The sequence below is a fragment of the Phocoena sinus genome, chromosome 13 (genome assembly GCF_008692025.1).
Source record: "Phocoena sinus isolate mPhoSin1 chromosome 13, mPhoSin1.pri, whole genome shotgun sequence".
In the NCBI taxonomy this organism is placed as follows: Eukaryota; Metazoa; Chordata; class Mammalia; order Artiodactyla; family Phocoenidae; genus Phocoena; species Phocoena sinus.
The window spans coordinates 81,617,166-81,635,305 of NC_045775.1; the positions used below are offsets into that span (position 1 = coordinate 81,617,166).

At 57.2% G+C, this 18,140-nt stretch overlaps 3 protein-coding genes across 9 annotated transcripts in view; all 3 read right to left on the reverse strand.

The window, feature by feature from the left end:
* Positions 1-1,534: 1,534 nt before the first annotated feature.
* On the reverse strand, positions 1,535-7,462 carry ANKRD23 (ankyrin repeat domain 23). Its single transcript, XM_032652268.1, has 7 exons — positions 7,190-7,462; positions 5,941-6,046; positions 5,745-5,848; positions 5,415-5,543; positions 4,149-4,270; positions 3,745-3,908; positions 1,535-3,516 (listed from the first exon to the last, which is right to left on the reverse strand). Exons 1-7 carry the CDS (start codon positions 7,460-7,462, stop codon positions 3,359-3,361), a joined length of 1,056 nt encoding a protein of 351 aa, XP_032508159.1. The 3' UTR covers positions 1,535-3,358.
* Positions 7,463-9,453: 1,991 nt separating this feature from the next.
* ANKRD39 (ankyrin repeat domain 39) lies at positions 9,454-15,069 on the reverse strand. Of its 2 annotated transcripts, none has more exons than XM_032653263.1 (4): positions 14,894-15,050; positions 13,737-13,840; positions 13,197-13,400; positions 9,454-10,532 (listed from the first exon to the last, which is right to left on the reverse strand). In XM_032653263.1, exons 1-4 carry the CDS (start codon positions 14,991-14,993, stop codon positions 10,389-10,391), a joined length of 552 nt encoding a protein of 183 aa, XP_032509154.1. In that variant the 5' UTR covers positions 14,994-15,050; the 3' UTR covers positions 9,454-10,388. The 2 variants fall into 2 exon arrangements, with proteins under 2 accessions (XP_032509154.1, XP_032509155.1); XM_032653264.1 differs by lacking the exon at positions 9,454-10,532 and adding an exon at positions 11,339-12,057 and having other exon boundaries at positions 14,894-15,069.
* Positions 15,070-16,470: 1,401 nt separating this feature from the next.
* SEMA4C (semaphorin 4C) overlaps positions 16,471-18,140 on the reverse strand; it is a 13,196-nt gene continuing 11,526 nt past the window's right edge. For all 6 annotated transcript variants that reach the window (XM_032653684.1, XM_032653682.1, XM_032653680.1 and 3 more), the window contains exon 15: positions 16,471-18,140. This exon is cut by the window's right edge and continues 54 nt beyond it. In XM_032653684.1, coding sequence (XP_032509575.1) covers positions 17,365-18,140 — 776 coding nt within the window. In that variant the 3' untranslated portion in view covers positions 16,471-17,364.

The following is an 18,140-nucleotide window of genomic DNA, read 5'->3' on the forward strand; positions in this document are numbered from 1 at the left end:
ATTGTCACTGTTTTCTATTTCAGCCACTCTGGTAGGTGTGTGGTGCTATCTCATTGTGGGTTTTATTTGCATTTCCATAGTGGCTAAGGTATATTTTTTCATGTGCTTGTTTCACCTTGTGAAATGTCTGTTCATGTCTTTTGCCCATTTTCTAATTAGATTGTTGTTTTTACTGCTGAGTTTTGAGAATTCTTTATATATTCTAAATACTAGGCTTTATTGGGTTTTTCGTTTGCAGATATTTTTTTCCTAATCTGTAGCTTATTTTTTCATCCTCTTAACAGGATTCTTTTGCAGAGCGAAAGTTTAAAATTTTGGTGAATTACAACTTACTGATTTTCTTTTATGGATTATGCTTTTGGTGTCATGTCTAAGAATTCTTTAGTCCTTGGTTGTGAAGATTGTTTTTTTTCTAAAATTTTACAGTTTCAATTTGCATGTAAGTTCGTGATCCATTGTTTCTTTTTAAAAATTTTTTTTGCCTATAGATGTCCAGTTGTTTCAGCACCATTTGTTGTAAAGTGTATCTTTCCTCCGTTGAATAACTTTTGCATCTTTTGGCATATTTGCTGTGTCTATTTCTGGGTTGTCTGTTCTGTTCCTTTGACCGATGCATCTGTCTCTTCACACTGTCTTGATTATTATAGCAATTTAATAGGTCCTGAAATCAAATGGACTGATCTCTCCCACTTTGTTCTTTTCCAGAGTTGTTTTAGTTTTAAATTTTAGAATAATCTTGTCTACATATAAAAGAAAAATCTTGTTGGGATTTTGGTAGGAACTATGTTAAACCTTTGTATCAGTTTGGGTGGAACTGACATCTTTACTCAGCTGCATCTTTCAATCCACGTGTACGTGTCCATTTATTGAAATCTTTGGTGTCATTCATCAGCGTTTTGTAGTTTTCAGCATACAGGTCCTTAGATGTTTTATTAGATTTACACCTAAGTGGGTTTTCTTTTTAGCAATTACAAATGGTACTGTGTGTTTTAGTATTCAGATTCATTGTTAGTATGTAGAAAAAATGTTTTCGTGTGTTTATCTTGTATCCTGAGATCTTGCTGGAACTCCCTTATTGTAGGTGGGGTTTTTTTGTTTGTTTGTTTTTGGTGGCATGCGGGATCTTAGTTCCCTGACCAGTGGTCAACCCTGTGCTCCACCCCCGCACACCCCCAGCCCCCGCAGTGGAAGTGCGGAGTCTTAACTACTAGGCCGCCGGGAAGGGCCCTGTGTTTTTGGTTTTGTAGATGCCTTAGGATCTCCTACACAGACAAGCATGTTATCTGTATGATAATGCTGACATCCGGGTCCAAACCTAGGGATTCTGATGTAATCCATCTGGACATCAGGATTTTTAAAATCTTCCCTCTTGATTCTAATAGGCAGTCTAGGCTGAGAAGCCCTAGACCACCCTGCCTACCTGCTCTGCCCCTGGGGACCTGTCTTGCTGTCAGGCCGGCATGGTTATCAGGCTTGAGTTTCTGAGGAACTGGCCCCTCTCAGCCCAGAAAAAACAACCAGGCTGTGATGGATTATCAACCAGTTTTAATGAACAAAAAATACTGATACGTATAAAAAGGTATTTTTGTCTGTCACTTAAGTGTCCCTATTTCCTAGATGGGAAGTGTCTTGTCCATGGACTTGAACGCCTGTTTCTCCCATGGCCCTAGCGTCTGGGTGCATGGGGCTCTGTCAGGACAGGGCAGGAGGTGCCCACGTGAGGGGAAGGTGTGTGGCCCCTGTTGGGAGCTCTTGTCGGCTCTTTCACAGAATAGAAATTGCCTTGTCCTTGGCCTGAGAAGGCCGCCAGTTAGACTGAAAGTAAAGTAACTGCTGCAAAATGGCTATAAACCCAGGTTCCTTATGTGAGGGGGCTGACCTTCATCCTGGAGCTCAGGTTCCTTATATGAGGGGGCTGACCTTCATCCTGGAGCCCAGCCCTCTGCCTGTGGTCCTCAGTTTAGGGCAGAGCTGTTCTCAGATGCACCTTCTGGCGTGTAAGGACCCTGCTCGCCAGCAGTACAGCAGACAGGTCTGCACCAATGCAGCGTGACCGGGAAAGGACAGTGTTGGGGGGGAAGCTTTAGGGGAGTGTCTGGAGGTGGGGCCTCGGGCCACCGCCAGTCGGCGGAGGAGGGAAAGGAGCAGCTGAGCTCAGAGCCCTCCACGTCCTGCCTCCGAGTGTTCGTTAGGGTGAAGCAGCACGGCCGCGGCTGCAGGGGCCAGGTGAGAGCGCGCACTCTGGTACCAGGGCCGGGGTGACGTCAGCGCCGGAGGCAGAGCAGGGTTACAGGCCACCACGCCAAAAGCTGAGTGGGCTGCAAGCAATCCCCAGCACCCAGGTGCGTCCCCCTACAAGGGGAGCCACCAGATGGCCAACCAGAGGGCAGCGGGCAGGCCTGTCTGAAGCCTTCGACAGAGGGCACAAGGTTTCCCTAAAACATTAGCTCCAGCTCGTCGGCCTTGGAGCTTCTGAGGCAAGCAGGCTGGGGCTGGCCTTCTGTGCAGGGGTGCTCAAAGCCGTCCAGCAGCCCCCTCCAGACGGCCAGGCACGGAGGTCCCTGGAGAAACCTGCACCCAAGGGCATCTGCTGCTGGCCATGCATCGAGTCACCACCTGGTGGCAGGAGGGCCCTGGTGGAGGGCAGAGCCTAGCCGCCTCCTGGACCGGGGACCGACCAGTGGGCACCGAGGAGCCCTGGCACCGGCCCCAGGGAGCTCAAGGCTGTTCCTGTGCTGCTCCGTCCTGGGCCCCCATGCTCCTCCGCTGCCCCTCGTCTGGACCCACTTTGTTTCCTGCATGCACCTGCCACCCCCAGGTCCTCTGCGTCAGCCCCCAGCTCGCGCCCCGGCGGGGACCGGCTCAGCCTGGGACAGGAAGCCGGGGAGGCTGGTCTGACAGGGCTGCCTGGAGGCACGGAACCAGCCCTGAGTGGGGAGTCGTGACCAAGGGAGGACCAAGCGGGTGAGACACGTGAGTGGCACGGGGGCGGAGATGACAGGATGGAATGGTGGCTGCGAGTGGCCCTGAGGATCGGCTGTTGTCGGCACCGGGTATGGGGGTGCCCCACGTGGGCCTGCAGTGCTTCCCAGATGCCCCACTGCCAGTCCTGGGGCAGCTACACTGGGGTCACTGAAGCCTGGGGACTCTCCTCCCCGGAGCTGCCCACCCCGCTTGCGCTCACTGCATTCTCACGTCCAGCCCGGCCCCGGAGAGCAGCAGCACCTTCAGGGCTCTGCAGTGGCCGGGCTGCACCGCCTCGTGTAGAGCCGTGTCCCCTTCCTGTCGAGGTGGGGGCGGTGTCCTCCTCACCTTCGCTTCCCCGGGAGGGTCAGGTCAGCAGCTACTGTCGCTGAGCTCAGGCTGCCTTAGTCGTGGCCCCCAGGGGCGGAGCCGCCCCAGCCCGGGACAACCAGACGCCTACCTTGTCCTGTGTGTCAGCGCAGGCCCCGCAGGCGAGGAGGTGCTGCAGGCAGTCACGGTGTGCGGGGCCATGTGCAGGGGCGTGCCCCAGATCTAAGGGAGCGGTGAGGCTCAGTGTCATTCCAAGCTGGCAAGGCCGTGTCCCAACCCCAGGAAGAGCATTGGGCCGCCCCGCAGCCTGTGCCCTCCCCTGGTCCCGGGCATTGACCCGGGCGCCCCAGTTAAGCAGCTGTTTGAGGATGTCCAGGTGCCCTCCACGGCAGGCCCAGAACACAGGGGTCCCGTCGGGCTGCAAAACAAAAGCACCAAAGTAACGCTGACCTGCAGAGATGCCAGGCGGGGGGTCTGCCATGGGGATGGCCCTTCCCTGGTTCTCACCAAGTCCCGAGCGTCCACGGTGGCACCCGCCTCCAGCAGCTTGTTCACGAGCTGGCTGTGACCCTTCGGACAGGCCCAGTGCCAGGCCATGCGGTGGAGCTGGGGTGCTGCGGACGGGAGTTAGCTGCAGGGAGCGCAGCCACCCCTGGAGGTCCCACCCGCAACCCCATTCCCAGAGCTGGTGCCCTGAACAGAGCTGCTTACTCCCCTGTCGTGTGAAGGGCCTCTCCCTCCAGACTCAGGAGGCATCATGGGACCCATGCCCCATAAAACAGAAAAGCCCTGCAGTTTCCTAGGCTCTGACTGGACCACGCTGAAGGCCGCATGCCTGCACCCACCCTCGCTACCTTGTCGTGGGCACTGGGGTCCCCTCTGTCAGGTACTTGTCAGTCAGGGCCTCCTGGTTCTCAGCAGCTGCCTGCAGGAATGCATCCAGGTCCACGGGCTCCAGCTGGGCCAGGGGCTGCAGCTGGATAAGTTCAAGGACGAGATCAACTCACTCCCCACACTAGGCCTCCGGGACACAGCCTCACCAGTCTAGCCAAGGGGTTCCAAATAGCTGGCGGAGGACCAGCGCACTGTGGGCTTATACAAACAATAGGTTTAAACGCTTGCCCCCAGGACTTCCCTGATGGCGCAGTGGTTAAGAACCCGCCTGCCAATGCAGGGGACACGGGTTCGAGCCCTGGTCCGGTAAGATCCCACATGCCGTGGAGCACCTAAGCCTGTGTGCCACAACTACTGAGCCTGCGTTCTAGAGGCCACGTGCCACAACTACTGAAGCCCGTGCGCCTAGAGCCCGCGCTCCGCAACAAGAGAAGCCACCGCAATGAGAAGCCCGCGCACGGCAATGAAGAGTAGCCCCCGCTCGCCGCAACTAAAGAAAGCCTGCACGCAGCAATGAAGACCTAACGCAGCGAAAAATACATTAATTATAAAACAACAACAAAAAAACTTGCCCCCAGAAGATTCTGACTGCAGGTATGGGGCGGGGTTACGGATTGACTTGTGTTCCGCTCCCCTGCACAGGTTCATATTGTTGTAGTCCTCACCCCAGTACCTCAGAACGTGACCTTATTTGGAAATGGGGTCATTGTAGCTGTAATCGGTTAAGATGCCGTCATACTGGAGTAGGGTGGGCCCCGGTACAATACGAGTGGTGTCCTTATTGAGAAGGCATAGACCTTTGGACACAGGCATGCAGGCAGGGAGAAGGCCACATGAGCTCAGAGGCAGAGATCGGGGCGACGAGGCCACAAGCCAAGGAACACCACCAACCCCAGAAGCTGGGGAGAGGTGTGGACGGATCCGCCCCCAGAGCCTCAGAAGAAGTCAACCCTGCCTGCCGACTCCTTGATCTTGGACTTCCAGCCTCTGAGACGACCATAAATAGCCGTTGTTTAAGCCCTCAGTTTGGGGTACTTGGTTCCAGCAGCAGCCGTGGAAAACAACGCTGGGGGCGGAGGGCCCCCTGGTGCGGGCTGTGCAGCCGCGGCAGTGTCACTCCTCCCCAGGCCTCCCACAGGGACGGGGCGGGGGTGGGGGGGGCGGGGCTCCTGCTCAGGCACTCCAGCCCTGGTGTGACACTCCCACGCACCCGCCTTCCTGCTCACCTTGACCTCAGGCTCGGGTGCCCTGGCGGGGACTCTGCATTTCAGTCGCTTTTCTCTCCTTCTTCGAACCAACGTTTCCAGGTCAGCCAGGCTCTCCAAGTTAGCTCTGGGACTGCTGAATCTTTCATGCTGGGGCAGAAAGCGGGCAGAAACAGGACCACGCCAGCCACTGGCTGCTGGCCACGGCAACCCTGGGGCAGCTCTTGGTGGTTCTAACCCTCGTCTTCCCAGCCGCAGGAGAAGCGCCGCGCCCAGCCTGTCAGACCCCAAGCCCCGGGCTCGTGGCCCCCCTGCTCCACCTGCCCGTGCCCCCTGCCCCCCGCCACTCACTCTCCTCTCCTCGTCCAGTTCCTGCCTCTCCCGGGCCTCGGCCTCCAGGATCAGACATTCCGTGTCCACGTCCCAATTCTTTCCTTTCGACTCTCTCCAGTTACCTATAGGAACAGACAAAGAATCAGAAAAATTAGGAGGAGCCCTTAGAAAACAACTGTGCCAGACAGGGGAGTCCTGCCAGGAGCTGACGTACAGAGACTAGCGATCTGGATGTGGATCTGAGAGCTGGCCTGACCCCTCTCAAAGCTCCATGGCAGAGCGAGCCCCGCCGGCTCCCTGACCCCCGTGCTTGTCGCTGGCTCTCACCACCTGCAGCAGCGCCCGAGGCCCGGGGGCTGGCTGCTGCTCACTCTGTCCTGTCAGCAGGAACCCTGCGGACGCCACATCTATTTATGCTGCTGGGCTGCGTCCAGGTGAGCTCAGGGCCTCCCTCGTGGGTTGTTGTCCTTAACATTCCTACCCGATCACACTACACTGCCACCTGACCCCAAGCCCGGGGGACAGAGGAGGTGCCTCCCGGATAAAATTCTGAATTCCTACGTTCAAATTTTGGCTCTTCATGAAGCTATGTTTCTTCATAATAAAATGGGGTAAAACTAGCACTTACCTCTTGGAGCTATAAAAAATGAGATGACTACCGGTGCTGTGCTTAGGGCAGAACCCACCAAACAATGGTCCATTCTTTTCTTCCTCCCCTGGCCCCCAGCCCCGTGATTCAGCGGCTGGGGAGCCCCGAGGAATAAGCACGTTGAGGGGAGAGAAAAGGCTGGAATGATACAACGGCAGAGCCCAGGGCTTCCAGCCACGTAGAACTACATTCCATTCCCTTCTAAAGCAAAATCAGGCAGCCTAACACTTCCTGGGCCCTGCAACCCGCCTCCCAGCAGCGGCTGTCCTGGGCTGCGGCCAGTGGGGCTTGTGGGGCAAAGTGACGCCCCGGGCCTCGCTACCCTCCACGCCCCATCCCCCACAACAGACGTCCCAGAGTGTCACTGGTGTGCCTGCTTTTCTCGCTGCCCAGGGAACTCGAGCGCCCTCCTCCTTGTCCCCAGCCAAGGCAGCCAGACCCTCCAGACCATTGCCCCAGCAAAGACCAGCAACGCAACTGAGCTCAGCCGGCACCCAGCCACACTTGTGTCTTCCGGGGTAACCTGCCGCTTCCCATTCCTCTTTGGCCATCACAGTCCAGGGCAAAACCCACTACATTCAAGGATTTTTCTCGTCTACCATCGCCAGACGCCTTTCTCACCGTGTCTCTCTCTTGCTCCTTGGCCCCTCACCACCTCACACGAGAACTAGGCAGACAGGCCGGAAAAGTACTACAGGTTTCTACTCCTAAAACCTCCTCAGGCACCAGAAAGGAGCTGCCCGGCCTCTGCGTTCTGCTGAGACGGTCTGGGGGTGCCCAGACCACTGCCCGGGCCTCTGCTGCACGTCCTCACCAACTGCTGGATGCTGACGAAGTCCATGGCCTCCCCCTGCTCGTCACGCCCCCAGTGAGAAGAGCCGAGCAGCTCAGCCCTTTTATAGGAGAGCTGTCGGAGGCCGGGGGGGCAGGGCAGCGGCTCGGGCCCCGGCCAGGCAACTCCGTGGCTCCGTAACACCCACCAAAGTACCGGTGTGAGCACACAGCCCACTGCGGGCGTGGGAGAGCGAGCTGTTTTGAGCTGCATCAGTTGCATCCTCAGACACCCTGCATCCTGCACCTGTGCCATCCCCCGCCCCCCCGCCCCGCCACCGCACACCTACTCAGAAGTGATTCAACCAATAAACACACATCCTGGGCGCTGGGCCACCAGCCCAGGTTCCGGGGGAAATGGCTCCCATTCTCCTAAGTGCAGATGCCCTGGAGAAAAAGAAGTGAGCCGCCACGTTGCTGTAGGTCTGGCTGCCTGAGACCCTGGGAGACCCGGCCCGACTGCCCCGGCAAAAAGACTCCTAAAGAGGACCTCTAAAGCACAGGCACAAGTGGCCGACCTCTGCCTCAAGACGCTTCCTGGCTGCTACAGGAGGAGATCAAGGGATTTCCCAACTCCCGGCCAGAGGCTGCCTGGGCTGCTCTTGGTGGTGGTTTCCTTCCCCAGACACCCACCCTGCTCCCTCACCACTGTGACGGTCAAGGTCGACGATTAAGCTAGGCCACCATCAGAAGCCAGGCCCAGCCCGTCATCAGCCCCTCATGCCTCTTGAAGAGCCTCCCACGGCCAACACGCACGTCCCCCACCAGGGACCTGGTGGTGGACCTGGGCACGGAGACGCCCTTCACCAGGAAGGTGAGGTTCAGATCCGCTGCAGGTCCAAGTACGAACGTTAACCATTAATCCAGTTGCAAAGCAATCAGTCTGCAGCTACCAAAGCCAAACTTCCTAATTCTCCCTAAGACACCAAGCACAACTTCCACCCAGCTGTGCCTTGAATTCTGCCTTGACCTTCTAAGGGAAATCTGATTGCTCGTGTCACTCCGATTCTGGAGTCTTACTCACTAGCTATCAGATTTCCTAGTGAGTAAGACTCGGAGCACCATGAGCAGAGATGACCAGGACGAGCCAGCGGGAGGGAGAACCGTGGATCCAGGGCAGCCCAAGGCCCCACCACATCTGGTTTCTTGGTGACTGCTTCCAAGCCCAGCGGCCATGGCTCAAGGCCCCAGCCGCTCCACAGCACGCGGGACCCTCCCGGACCGGGGCACGAACCCACGTCCCCTGCATCGGCAGGTGGACCCCAACCACTGAGCCACCAGGGAAGCCTGAGCCCCGAGCTTTCGAGAGAAACTCCATCCTTATGCTCCAGGGTGTTTCTGTCAAAGGTGATTCTTGCCGGTGGTCCTGAGGAGGGAAACGGTTACCTGGAGGAGAGTGAGGGGAAATCGAACGAGAACAGGCAGGACTTCAGCTCTGGACTCCACTGCCTGCCACACAGAGACTCCTCTCCTCCAACGTCCGAGGGGGGGGGCACCGACAGGCTGCATCAGAAATTCTCAGCAGAAGACTTACTGGTATTCACATGAAAGTAATTGGTATTAACTTAATACTGGTATAACTTATCAAAGAAAAAATTTACTCCTGGTAAAAACTCCAAACATAGCAAATGAAGCTCAGGACACCCTTGGTTAAGTACTCTTGCCGTGGAGCCCGGGGAAGCCATGGGTACAGTTTAACACACAGCTTCCTCACGCTCCTCCTGTGTGTTGTGTGTACGCACCTACATGTTTCTACATACTTTACGTAATCACGACTCAGCACTCTTTCCACATTAGCATACGCTGTGCTCAAAGTGCCGGAACCTCACCGTCCCCCTGCTGCAAACACCTAGGTTATCTCTGCAATTGTTTTTTTTTACGTTACACCCCATGCTCCAATCCAAATTTTTGAAAATGCCTCTGTAAATAAACATCTTTGGGGACTTCCCTGGCGGTCCAGTGGTTAGGACTCAGCGCTTCCACTGCAGGGGGCGTGGGTTTGATCCTTGGTCGGGGAACTAAGATCCCGCAAACCGCTCAGTGAGGCAAAAAAAAAAAAAAAACCCCAAAAGCACACATCTTTGTGCACACAGATGAATATTTCTCTAGGGACCTACAGAGAAATCAATGTATTGGCCCCGTTCACTTAAATGTTAATAGATATCGCCAAACTGCCGTCCACACCGGCGGTAACCAATTTCCACGAACAGATAAAAACAAACACAGTTAAGACAAGGAACAGCATCAAAGAGAAAAGAAAAAAGATATATATAATTATGTACATCTATACATAACAAAGGATCAATATCCAGCATACAGAAATAACTCCTATGAATCAAAAAAGAGAACAATTTTAGATGGACAAAGGGTACGGACAGGAAGGTCACAGAAGACAGGCGTTCAACCTCACCAGCAATTAGCGATGCAACCAAACAGCAGCACCGTGTAGTCTATCAGACGGTTGAAATGAATGAAATTAGTATAAACGCAAGTGCTGGGCAGGTTCTGGGGAGGTGGGAGCTCCCATACACTGCCCGCACGGTGCCGGGCGCCCTCCCCAGCACTCCCCAGATATTCACTCGTCTCACCCCCGTGTGGACTCCGAGGCAGCCCCACTGTAGTCACTCCCACCTTAGAGATGAGGACGCAGGGGACTTCCCTGGCGGTCCAGTGGTTAAGACCGCGCTTCCACTGCAGGGGGCGCGGGTTTGATCCCTGGTCAGGGGAGTTAAGATCCTGCGTGCCACGAGGCAAAAAAAAAATGAGGACGCCGGACAGATGGGTAAAGTGACTTGTACTAAGGTCACTCGGCTAGAAAGCAGCTGTTCATTTGTCACATATTCCAGTTTCTTCTCATGCTTACATACTTTCGTATCTTCAGATTTGGGTCTTTGCTCGAAATTTATTTTTGTGCGTGGGATGAGGTAAGGATATAACTTTATTTTTTCCAAACGGAGAGATGTTTCCACATGAACTAATTTAGAATACGGTCACTTGTCCAGGCTGGAGTACTGGCAGCCCCACCAAATCGCCACCCTTGCTTCCCCAGTGGCCAGAATGGGGCTCTTCCGGGGTCCTCCAGCCTCAGGATCCCACCCTGCGGCTCGGGTGCTGACCGAGGCGGGGGCTTGGAGGGCTAGTCCGTGTACCCCACACGCAGCCCGTGACAGGAGCGGGGAGACTCAGCTGGCCAGCAGGTCCCGCAGGTCGCTGTTGCAGGGCAGCAGGTCACAGGCGAGTCGTGCCTTCCGGTCCCGGACGGCCTTCAGGGCTGGGCTGTGTTGCAAGAGGAGGGAGCAAACGTCCACGTGACCCTTCTCGGCGGCCTGTGGGGAGAGAGGCCCGGATCAAAAGCCGTACCCCACTGGGCCCTGTTCTTTCTTGCTCCACTTCTGGGGCCCTTTTAGTCCGAGAAAAGGTCTCGTGGAAATGGAGGCGCTGGCCGTCTGAGCCGGTTTCCCCTAACCCCTGCCAAACTGCAGTGACGTGCTGCAGGGTGGCGGGGCACCCTGGTGCCACTTGGGCAGTCAGCTTCAGCTTTTCTTCCTTGTGTCCTTTGCTCAGTGGCCATGCTTCTTTGCCGAGGCCTGCACATTAAGAACAAGGACAGAACCTTGGATCTCTAAGCTCTTTACAAACATTCAGATTGTCTATAGGGTGCTGGGTGCCGTGGGCACAAGACACATCAGACACGGCCCCTGCCCTCTGGGAACTTTCAGATGAGCGGAGAGAAACAGGCCCAGTACCCAGCTTTCTCCTCGTCCCCTCGGAGATCAACGATCCCAATCTGGATGTCAATTTCTAACCTACATCCTCCAAAAGAGAAGTGTTAAGTGATTTACATAGATTATCTTACTTAACTTTTATAATAACCATCAGAGGTAGGAAGTATCATTATTTCCACTTTATAGACGAAAAAACTGAGGCTCATAAAAGTTGAGTAACTCGCCCAAGGTCACAGAGCTAATGCGGCAGCATGGGGAATTCTAAGCCAGGTCTGTCTGACCTCGAAGTCCGAACTCTCAATAGCTATGTTGTATCACTATATTCCCTACTCCTCCCAAGAGACAAATTAAAGGGCTACGGGGGCTCCCGAAAGGTATCAAAGTTAATGTTAGTACCAAACACCATCTCAAATTTGAATCTAAATCTTTATTCGGCATAAATATTATCTTGATGAGTACAGACCTGGGATTCCCAATTCTACTGCTTCAACTCAGGCAATAGCGTGTTGTGAGCAGTCGTAAGATGAATTCCAAATAATTTCTGGCAAAAGAAAGTGCCAATGTTTGCAGAAGGAAGCAAGGGAGGGAGGCAAGCAAGCTGGAAGGAAGGGACGATTCACATTCCTCACACACATGCGTTCCCTCAATTTCTCGAGAATGCCGCAAGTCCGGGTGACACCAGCTAGGTCCATCCGTGGCAGTGTCCTGCCTATCAACACCCATCACGTGAGCCGTGGCAGTGAAACACTCAAGCCAACACCAGTTCAGACCACTGAGGAACGAGCAACCTGCCTTTCCGACCAGCAAGGGTCTCAAGATGAAACAACCCCCCAGCTGCTCACTCAGCACCTGAGCTCGGTACTGAGGCCACGGCAGGAAACAGGGCCGATCCTGGCTGCCTCCAGTGAGACGGAGCTCACACAGGGAATCTCAAGGGGGAGAAGAGTCAGAAGTGAAGCAGAGTGCTTCCGGGCATCCAGGGGCGAGAGCTGTCCTCCTCTGAGGAAACGGGAAGGCTCTCTGAGGGCGTGATGTAGAAGCTTCAATCCACAAGGAAGGACAGACGCTAGTCAGAGGGAAAAGGGTGACGTGAGGCATCCGGATGGCAAGAGATGTGGTCTACGGCCTGCAAGTGATAGAGAAGCAGGTTCAAGAAACTGAAGACGACCGGCGGGGCAAGGGCAAGCTGGCAGGTAGGCAGGGGCTGACCCCAGAGGGCCTGTACAGCAGCGTAAGGACTTGGTAAAAGCAAGCCTCCGAAGGACTCGAAGGCATGGCTTGGTCAGAAGTGCTTTTTTTTTTTTTTTTTTTTTTTTTTGCGGTACGCGGGCCTCTCACCGTTGTGGCCTCTCCCGCCGCAGAGCACAGGCTCCGGACGCGCAGGCTCAGCGGCCATGGCTCACGGGCCCAGCCGCTCCGCGGCATGTGGGATCTTCCCGGACCAGGGCACGAACCCGAGTCCCCTGCATCGGCAGGTGGACTCTCAACCACTGCGCCACCAGGGAAGCCCCAGAAGTGCTTTTTAAACCATCACTCTGGGAGAAAATCAGTGGGGCTAAGGGAGGAACAGGTTTGCACACATAGGCCGTAAGTATGCATCAACTGCATCTCAAAGATGCACAAGAAATCGGTAAAAGCAGATGCCTTAAGGGAGGGAAGGGAAGACTAAGGGACCAGGGGTCGGGGGGAGGCGGGGCGGGGAGGGAAACTTGTGTCCACGGTAGACATTCTGTACTCCTCAAACCGTTCACAGCGGGTAGGTGTTTCTAGTCAGAAAACATTTAATTAAATGATCACTCCGATCACAGTGTGGAAAGCAGACTAGAGGGATAGGCAAGAGTGGGTGCAAGTTTCAGAAAACTCCGTGGAAAAGCACTGAGGACACATCATTAAGGGGAAGAAAAAAAAATGACGCCATACGTTTAGTTCTAATTTATGTGTGCAGGAGACATGCTGGAAAATTATACGTTAATCCTAAAGTGACCAGAGGTGAGCACTGAGGTTACAAACGATTTCAATTTTCTACTTTATGCTTTTCCGTTTTCCCCATGTTTTCTACAGTGAACGCATTATAACTTTTACTTTTTTATTTTTGGCCATGCCTTGCGGGATCTTAGTTCCCCGACCAGCGATTGAACCTGGGCCCACAGCAGTGAAAGCGCGGAGTCCTAACCACTGGACGGCCAGGGAAGTCCCATATTATAACTTTTCTAATGAGAGAAGACAAGTTCTTGCAACCTGTGAAACTTCCAAGAGGGGACCCACCTTGTGCAGACTGGTCATGCCGTCGTCGTCCACCAGCCTGGGATTGGAGCCGTGCGACAGCAGGAGCCGGGCGATGTCCGTGTGCCCACAGTAGCTGGCCCGGTGCAGAGCGGTGGCTCCCCCGTGGGTCTGGGCATCACACTTGGCCCCGCTCTCCAGCAGGAACTGGCACACGGCATAGTGCCCGTTGCGGCTGGCATAGTGCTGTGGGGAACAAAGCCGGGGTCAGGGGGCAGAACCCCGGCGGGGGGTGCCCCCTCCGGCACCTGGGTGACCAGGGTGAGCCTTCATTCCTAGCTTCAGTTGCCGCCACTGTAAACTGGGGATAATAACCACTCCTACCTCGCAGAATCCTTATGAGAACGAAGTTAAGTAACTAATGCAAAGCACTTATGCTAATTAAAAAAAACTAGGTTCACGTGATGCTTAAACAGAAACCCTGATGGGAGAGGAGGAAGGGTGGGAGAAGAGAAAATGCAAACATCATCCCCTCCCCACCCCCAGAGGGCAGGAACCGGGTGAGGCTCATCCCCAGCTCACCAGAGCCGTGTAGCCGGCGGAGTCGGGCTGGCTGGGGTCCGCTGCCTTCTGAATTAAATCCTTCACTCGGCCCAGGTCCCCGTTCAGGGCTGCAGACCAGATTCCTGCAGAAGGACAACCTGAGCACTGAATAACACTGAATGACTGGGGGCTTCCAGCGCTCCCTTTACCTCCTGACCTCTTGTTTTCTCATCTATAGAATGGAAATTCATGGGTTCAACAAATATTAACACGAGCACCTCCTCTGTGTCAAGGACTGTGCTGGGTGCTGGCGACATCGCTGGGAGCAAGACAGACAAGGGGCTTGTCTAACCAGGACAGGAGACTGGGCAGACACAGTCACCCTTCTTCCCACTGCAAACACACCAGTGCTGGATAAAGTACTGTTTAAGATATTTGAATATACAGTCACAGTCAAAAGGAAGAACAGGACATTGCCAGGTGCCAGCGCAAAGTGAAAACCACAGCCAAAGTTGTTAACAGTCACCCCATCTGTGGAATCCCGAGAGTCCTCAGAACCGTCCCACAACTCAGGGGGCTTTGGCTGGAACGCCTGAGCGAGCAGCGTCTGGAGCAAAGTCGGCCGTGCGCACGGTGAGAAACCAGACAGAGCCAGGCTCTGTGCACAAAGCCGCGGGTGGCGAGTGCAGCAGCAAGGATGGTCTGGGGCAAAAGAGTTACCCCGCTGAGCCCACAGGTAGGGATGACATCGCCTGCCTCGAGGCCATCTCTGCCGTATCTCACGCCTGCAGTGCCCACACGCAGCCCCCCTGGTCTGAAGCTCCATGCCCTCGGGGTGGGTGCAATACCCTGGCTGCAGGCTCTGCTGCCCAGGAGCAGACCCGGGAGCAGGGCTGGGTGTCCCAGGGTCGCACCAGGTGAGGAGCCGGGCCCAGCCGCACCACTGGGGAAAGTTCCTGAAACCAAAGCCTGTTTCCCGACCTGCACGTGAGCCGGTGTTTCTAATGCCGAGCTCCCGCCGGGTCCCTGGCGGGCTCTCACTACGCGGGAGCGGTGAGCCCACCGCCCACCAACGCTCCGACTAGGTCCCCAGGCTGCCTCCCCCTCGGGGCCCCGGTTTTCGGCCACCTCCTTTGCCCTGGGGGCCTGGGGACGCCGGAAGGCGCCGGGCCGGTAGGGCCGCGCACCCGCCTCACCTCTCTCGAAGTCCATCTCGTCCAGCGTCTGCTGCACGCCGGGAGCCGCGCTGGGCCGGGAGCAGCAAGGGCCTTCGGCGCAGGGCCGCGGCACCGCCATGTCGCCCTACGCGCCCTCCCACCCGCCGGCGGGCGCGGCCGCGGGTAAGGTCACGGGCACGGGCGCCGGCGCGGCCTCGGCGAGCGGGGTGGGCGGGGCGGGCGCAGCGCTGCCCACCCGCCCGGCCTGACCACTCGGCGTCCGCACGAGCCACGGGGCCGACCAATCAAGCTTCTGGGTCTGAGCCCGGGAGCCAATCGCGGCGGTGGGGTTGGACCTGGGGGCGGTGGGTGCCTGGCCGCGCCCGCCCGAAGCGGCCACGCGAGGGCGTCCCAGGCTAAGCGGAGGCCGGGGCGCGCCCGCTGGAACCCAGCGGGGCGGGGGTGGGGTGGGTCGGGAGTGTTTATGTGGCGTCCTTCCAGGTTCTCTTCGTCCCACCGGGCTCCCCAAGGGCAGGGGGTCGCCGGGAGCACCCCAAGGTCCTTTCCCCCTTCTTTCCCCCACCACGCGGGCCCAGGAAGACGGGTCACCGCGGCGGCGCGGTGACCACTTGAAAGGCCGCGCGACACCCTCCCTCCTCTCGCCCCTCCTGCTCACTTTTTAAAACCCCGTGGGAGGCAGGTAGTCAAGACCTATCCTGTCGCTGGGAGCACCTGCACGTAGGCCCGGGGGGCAGGGAAAAGGGCCTGGAACCCTCAACCCCACAGTGGGCACCTCGTTTACCGAATCAACCTTCTTGTATCGAGACATTCTCTGGGCTGTGGCTTAGTGAGCGTGCGGGAAAAGTAGCGTGCTCAAGTCAGCAGATGCCAGCCCTCTCTTAACGGCAGGACGCCGGGCAGCAGCCTATTCCAGCCACAGCAGGCACCCCCAGACTGGTCAGGGGTACAGAGGACTGGCTGCCTCTGTGTGTGGGCGTGAATTATAGAACCCAGGCGGGGTCCTGTTTTTCTTACAAATATCTGGGCCCTGCACGGCTCCTTCCATAGGACAGGGGCTTGGTGCCCACCGGGTGGCAATGGGGAAAGTTCCCTATGGCGTGTAGCTGAAGCATTCAGGGCTAACGGTCTGGAGGGTAAAGGCTGGAAGTCATCTTTCCTCCCTTAAGTTGGTTGGGAGCCCCATCCTCACACGAGCCAGCCCACACCACCTTAAGCTGCTTCTAGGAAGTTCCCCTCCTCGGCCCCCTCACTCCCATTTCCCCTTCCCAGAGTTCTGGGAAGCCAGGCCCCTCCCGCTCTCCTGCTTCTACTCCCCATGCCCTGACTTCTCCCTTTGGCCAGAAGCCAAGGCTGGCTCTCAAGAGGCTGTGGCCCTGGTCTGGCTCCCAGCCCGAACCACCACTGTGGGAAAACATTGGCGCCTGGGCTGTCCCCCCTCCAGAGAGGGGCACAGGCAGGAGGGGGACCACTGAAGGAAAGGGAGGCTGCCCCAGGACTGAGAAGGGGGGCAGTCCAGCCCCACTCAACCCACAGGGAGTGTCCCTCTTGGCACCCAGAAGGTTTTGGCCCAAATGTCTTGCCTCCGTGACAGGAAGTTTCATTTTCTCCATTTTATTTGTCCATATAAAAATACTCAAATATTTACAACAAATAAATACGTGGGGACACAATAAGTTACACTGTGAGAAGCCCTCCTCCTGGGGCTGGGAGAGGATGTGCCGCATCCACAGCATGCCCGCCCTCTCCTCCCCTCCCCCTCCCCCTCCCCCCACACCACCTTTCCCAGCCCTGCCAGGGAGGACAAGTATAAAATACCACTGAATCCCAGGGCCAAGCGGGAGGCCCCTCCCACCCTTCCCCCAAACACACAGGAGGCTCCATCTCCCTCCCCCCGACCCTGAAAACATTCACAGCCCCGGGAGTAGGACCAGGCCCACCCCAGAGCCCTGGACTCCCCCAAAGGGGCACAGCACCCTGCCCAGCCCACCCCCCGTATGTACATGGCTGCCCCCCAACTGGGGACAGGCGGGGGTAGGAGAGGCAAAGTGATACAACCCCTTCCCCTTCATAGCTTCAGTGACCCACCAGGAGGACCCCAGGCCAAGGGAAGACTTGACAGAAACAGGAAGACCGTGTCACACACCCACACACACATACGTGCACACGTCCACAGACATACATGTATATACACAAACACACCCACGTCTCCAACTTCCGCCTTGAAAGGTTTTGGCTGCTGGGGTCCCGTGCATCTGTGATTCACAGCCCCTCACAGAGGAGGAAGGTGCCCTCTGTTGTGAGGCTGGTGCCCCGGTGAGCCACACCAAGTGGCAGTGCCCGTGCTGAGAGAGCAGGTCCTCATGGCCGGGCGGTGCCGGGCAGGGTCCGTCCGGGGCAGAGCAGGTGCCCGTGCCATGTCCCTGAGGTAGCTGGTGCCTGTGCAAAAGTAGGAGCCGCGCCTCCCACGCCGCCCCGCCGGAGGGGTACCCTCACACCGAGGACTCCTCGGGGTTGGAGTCCGGCAGCTGCTGGCGCTGCTGCAGTTTGCGTCTCAGCTCGTCGGCGAGCTCGGGCAGCGGGTGCCCGAGGCTGCCCCGGTCCTCCCCTCCCAGCTGTAAGCGCACGTATCCGTTGGCATTGGAGTTCCGCCCACCCCCCAGGTGGAGCCGAGTTGGAGAAGGCAGGGGCTGGCCGGGGATGCCAGGAGGCGGCGAGGGGGGCCCGCCGCCGGGCTGGCACCGGGCGTGTCCAGGAACAATCTTGAGGGAGCCGTCCGAGTAGTAGTAGCCCACGGGGTCCCAGAGTTTCTCGTCCGTCTCGGGGCCGGGCCGGAAGGGGGGACTGGTGGGCTCCTTGGGCAGCTCCAGAGGGTACACCAGGGTCCTCTCGGCTGCCTTGGCGCCCTTCTCCAGCTCCTCCCGCAGCCGCCGGCGCAGGGACAGAACCAGCAGCAGCAGCACAAGGCACACGGCCCCCAGGGCCACCACGGCCAGCCACACCAGCCCCAGGCTCTCCAGGGGGGCCCGGGCCTCCAGGGTCACCGACGGGCCCGCCACCACTGCCACCAGGTAGCCTTCGGCAGCCAGCCGGGCCCCCTGCTCCTCCGAGAAGCAGTGGTAGGCCCCGGCGTGGCGGGGCTGGGCGGCCATCACCACCAGGGCCTGCAGCCGGGCGTCGTAGAGGAAGGAGCCGGGCTGCTCTGCAGGCAGCTCCCGGCCCCCAAAGGTCCAGCGGGCATGGGCGAGGTTGGAGGAGAGGCGGCAGG

Excerpts from the sequence above, each read along its gene's own strand:
- ANKRD23 (XM_032652268.1), bottom strand. The coding sequence starts at position 7,462 with ATGGCACAGGTGCAGGATGCAGGGTGTCTGAGGATGCAACTGATGCAG. Across the intron at positions 5,544-5,744 it reads AACTGGACGAGGAGAGGAGA|CATGAAAGATTCAGCAGTCC; the intron begins GTGAGTGGCGGG and ends TTTCTGCCCCAG. Across the intron at positions 4,271-5,414 it reads CACCCGAGCCTGAGGTCAAG|CTGCAGCCCCTGGCCCAGCT; the intron begins GTGAGCAGGAAG and ends GAACTTATCCAG.
- ANKRD39 (XM_032653263.1), bottom strand. The coding sequence starts at position 14,993 with ATGGCGGTGCCGCGGCCCTGCGCCGAAGGCCCTTGCTGCTCCCGGCCC. Across the intron at positions 13,841-14,893 it reads CGAGATGGACTTCGAGAGAG|GAATCTGGTCTGCAGCCCTG; the intron begins GTGAGGCGGGTG and ends GTCCTTCTGCAG. Across the intron at positions 13,401-13,736 it reads CCGCCGGCTACACGGCTCTG|CACTATGCCAGCCGCAACGG; the intron begins GTGAGCTGGGGA and ends TGTTCCCCACAG.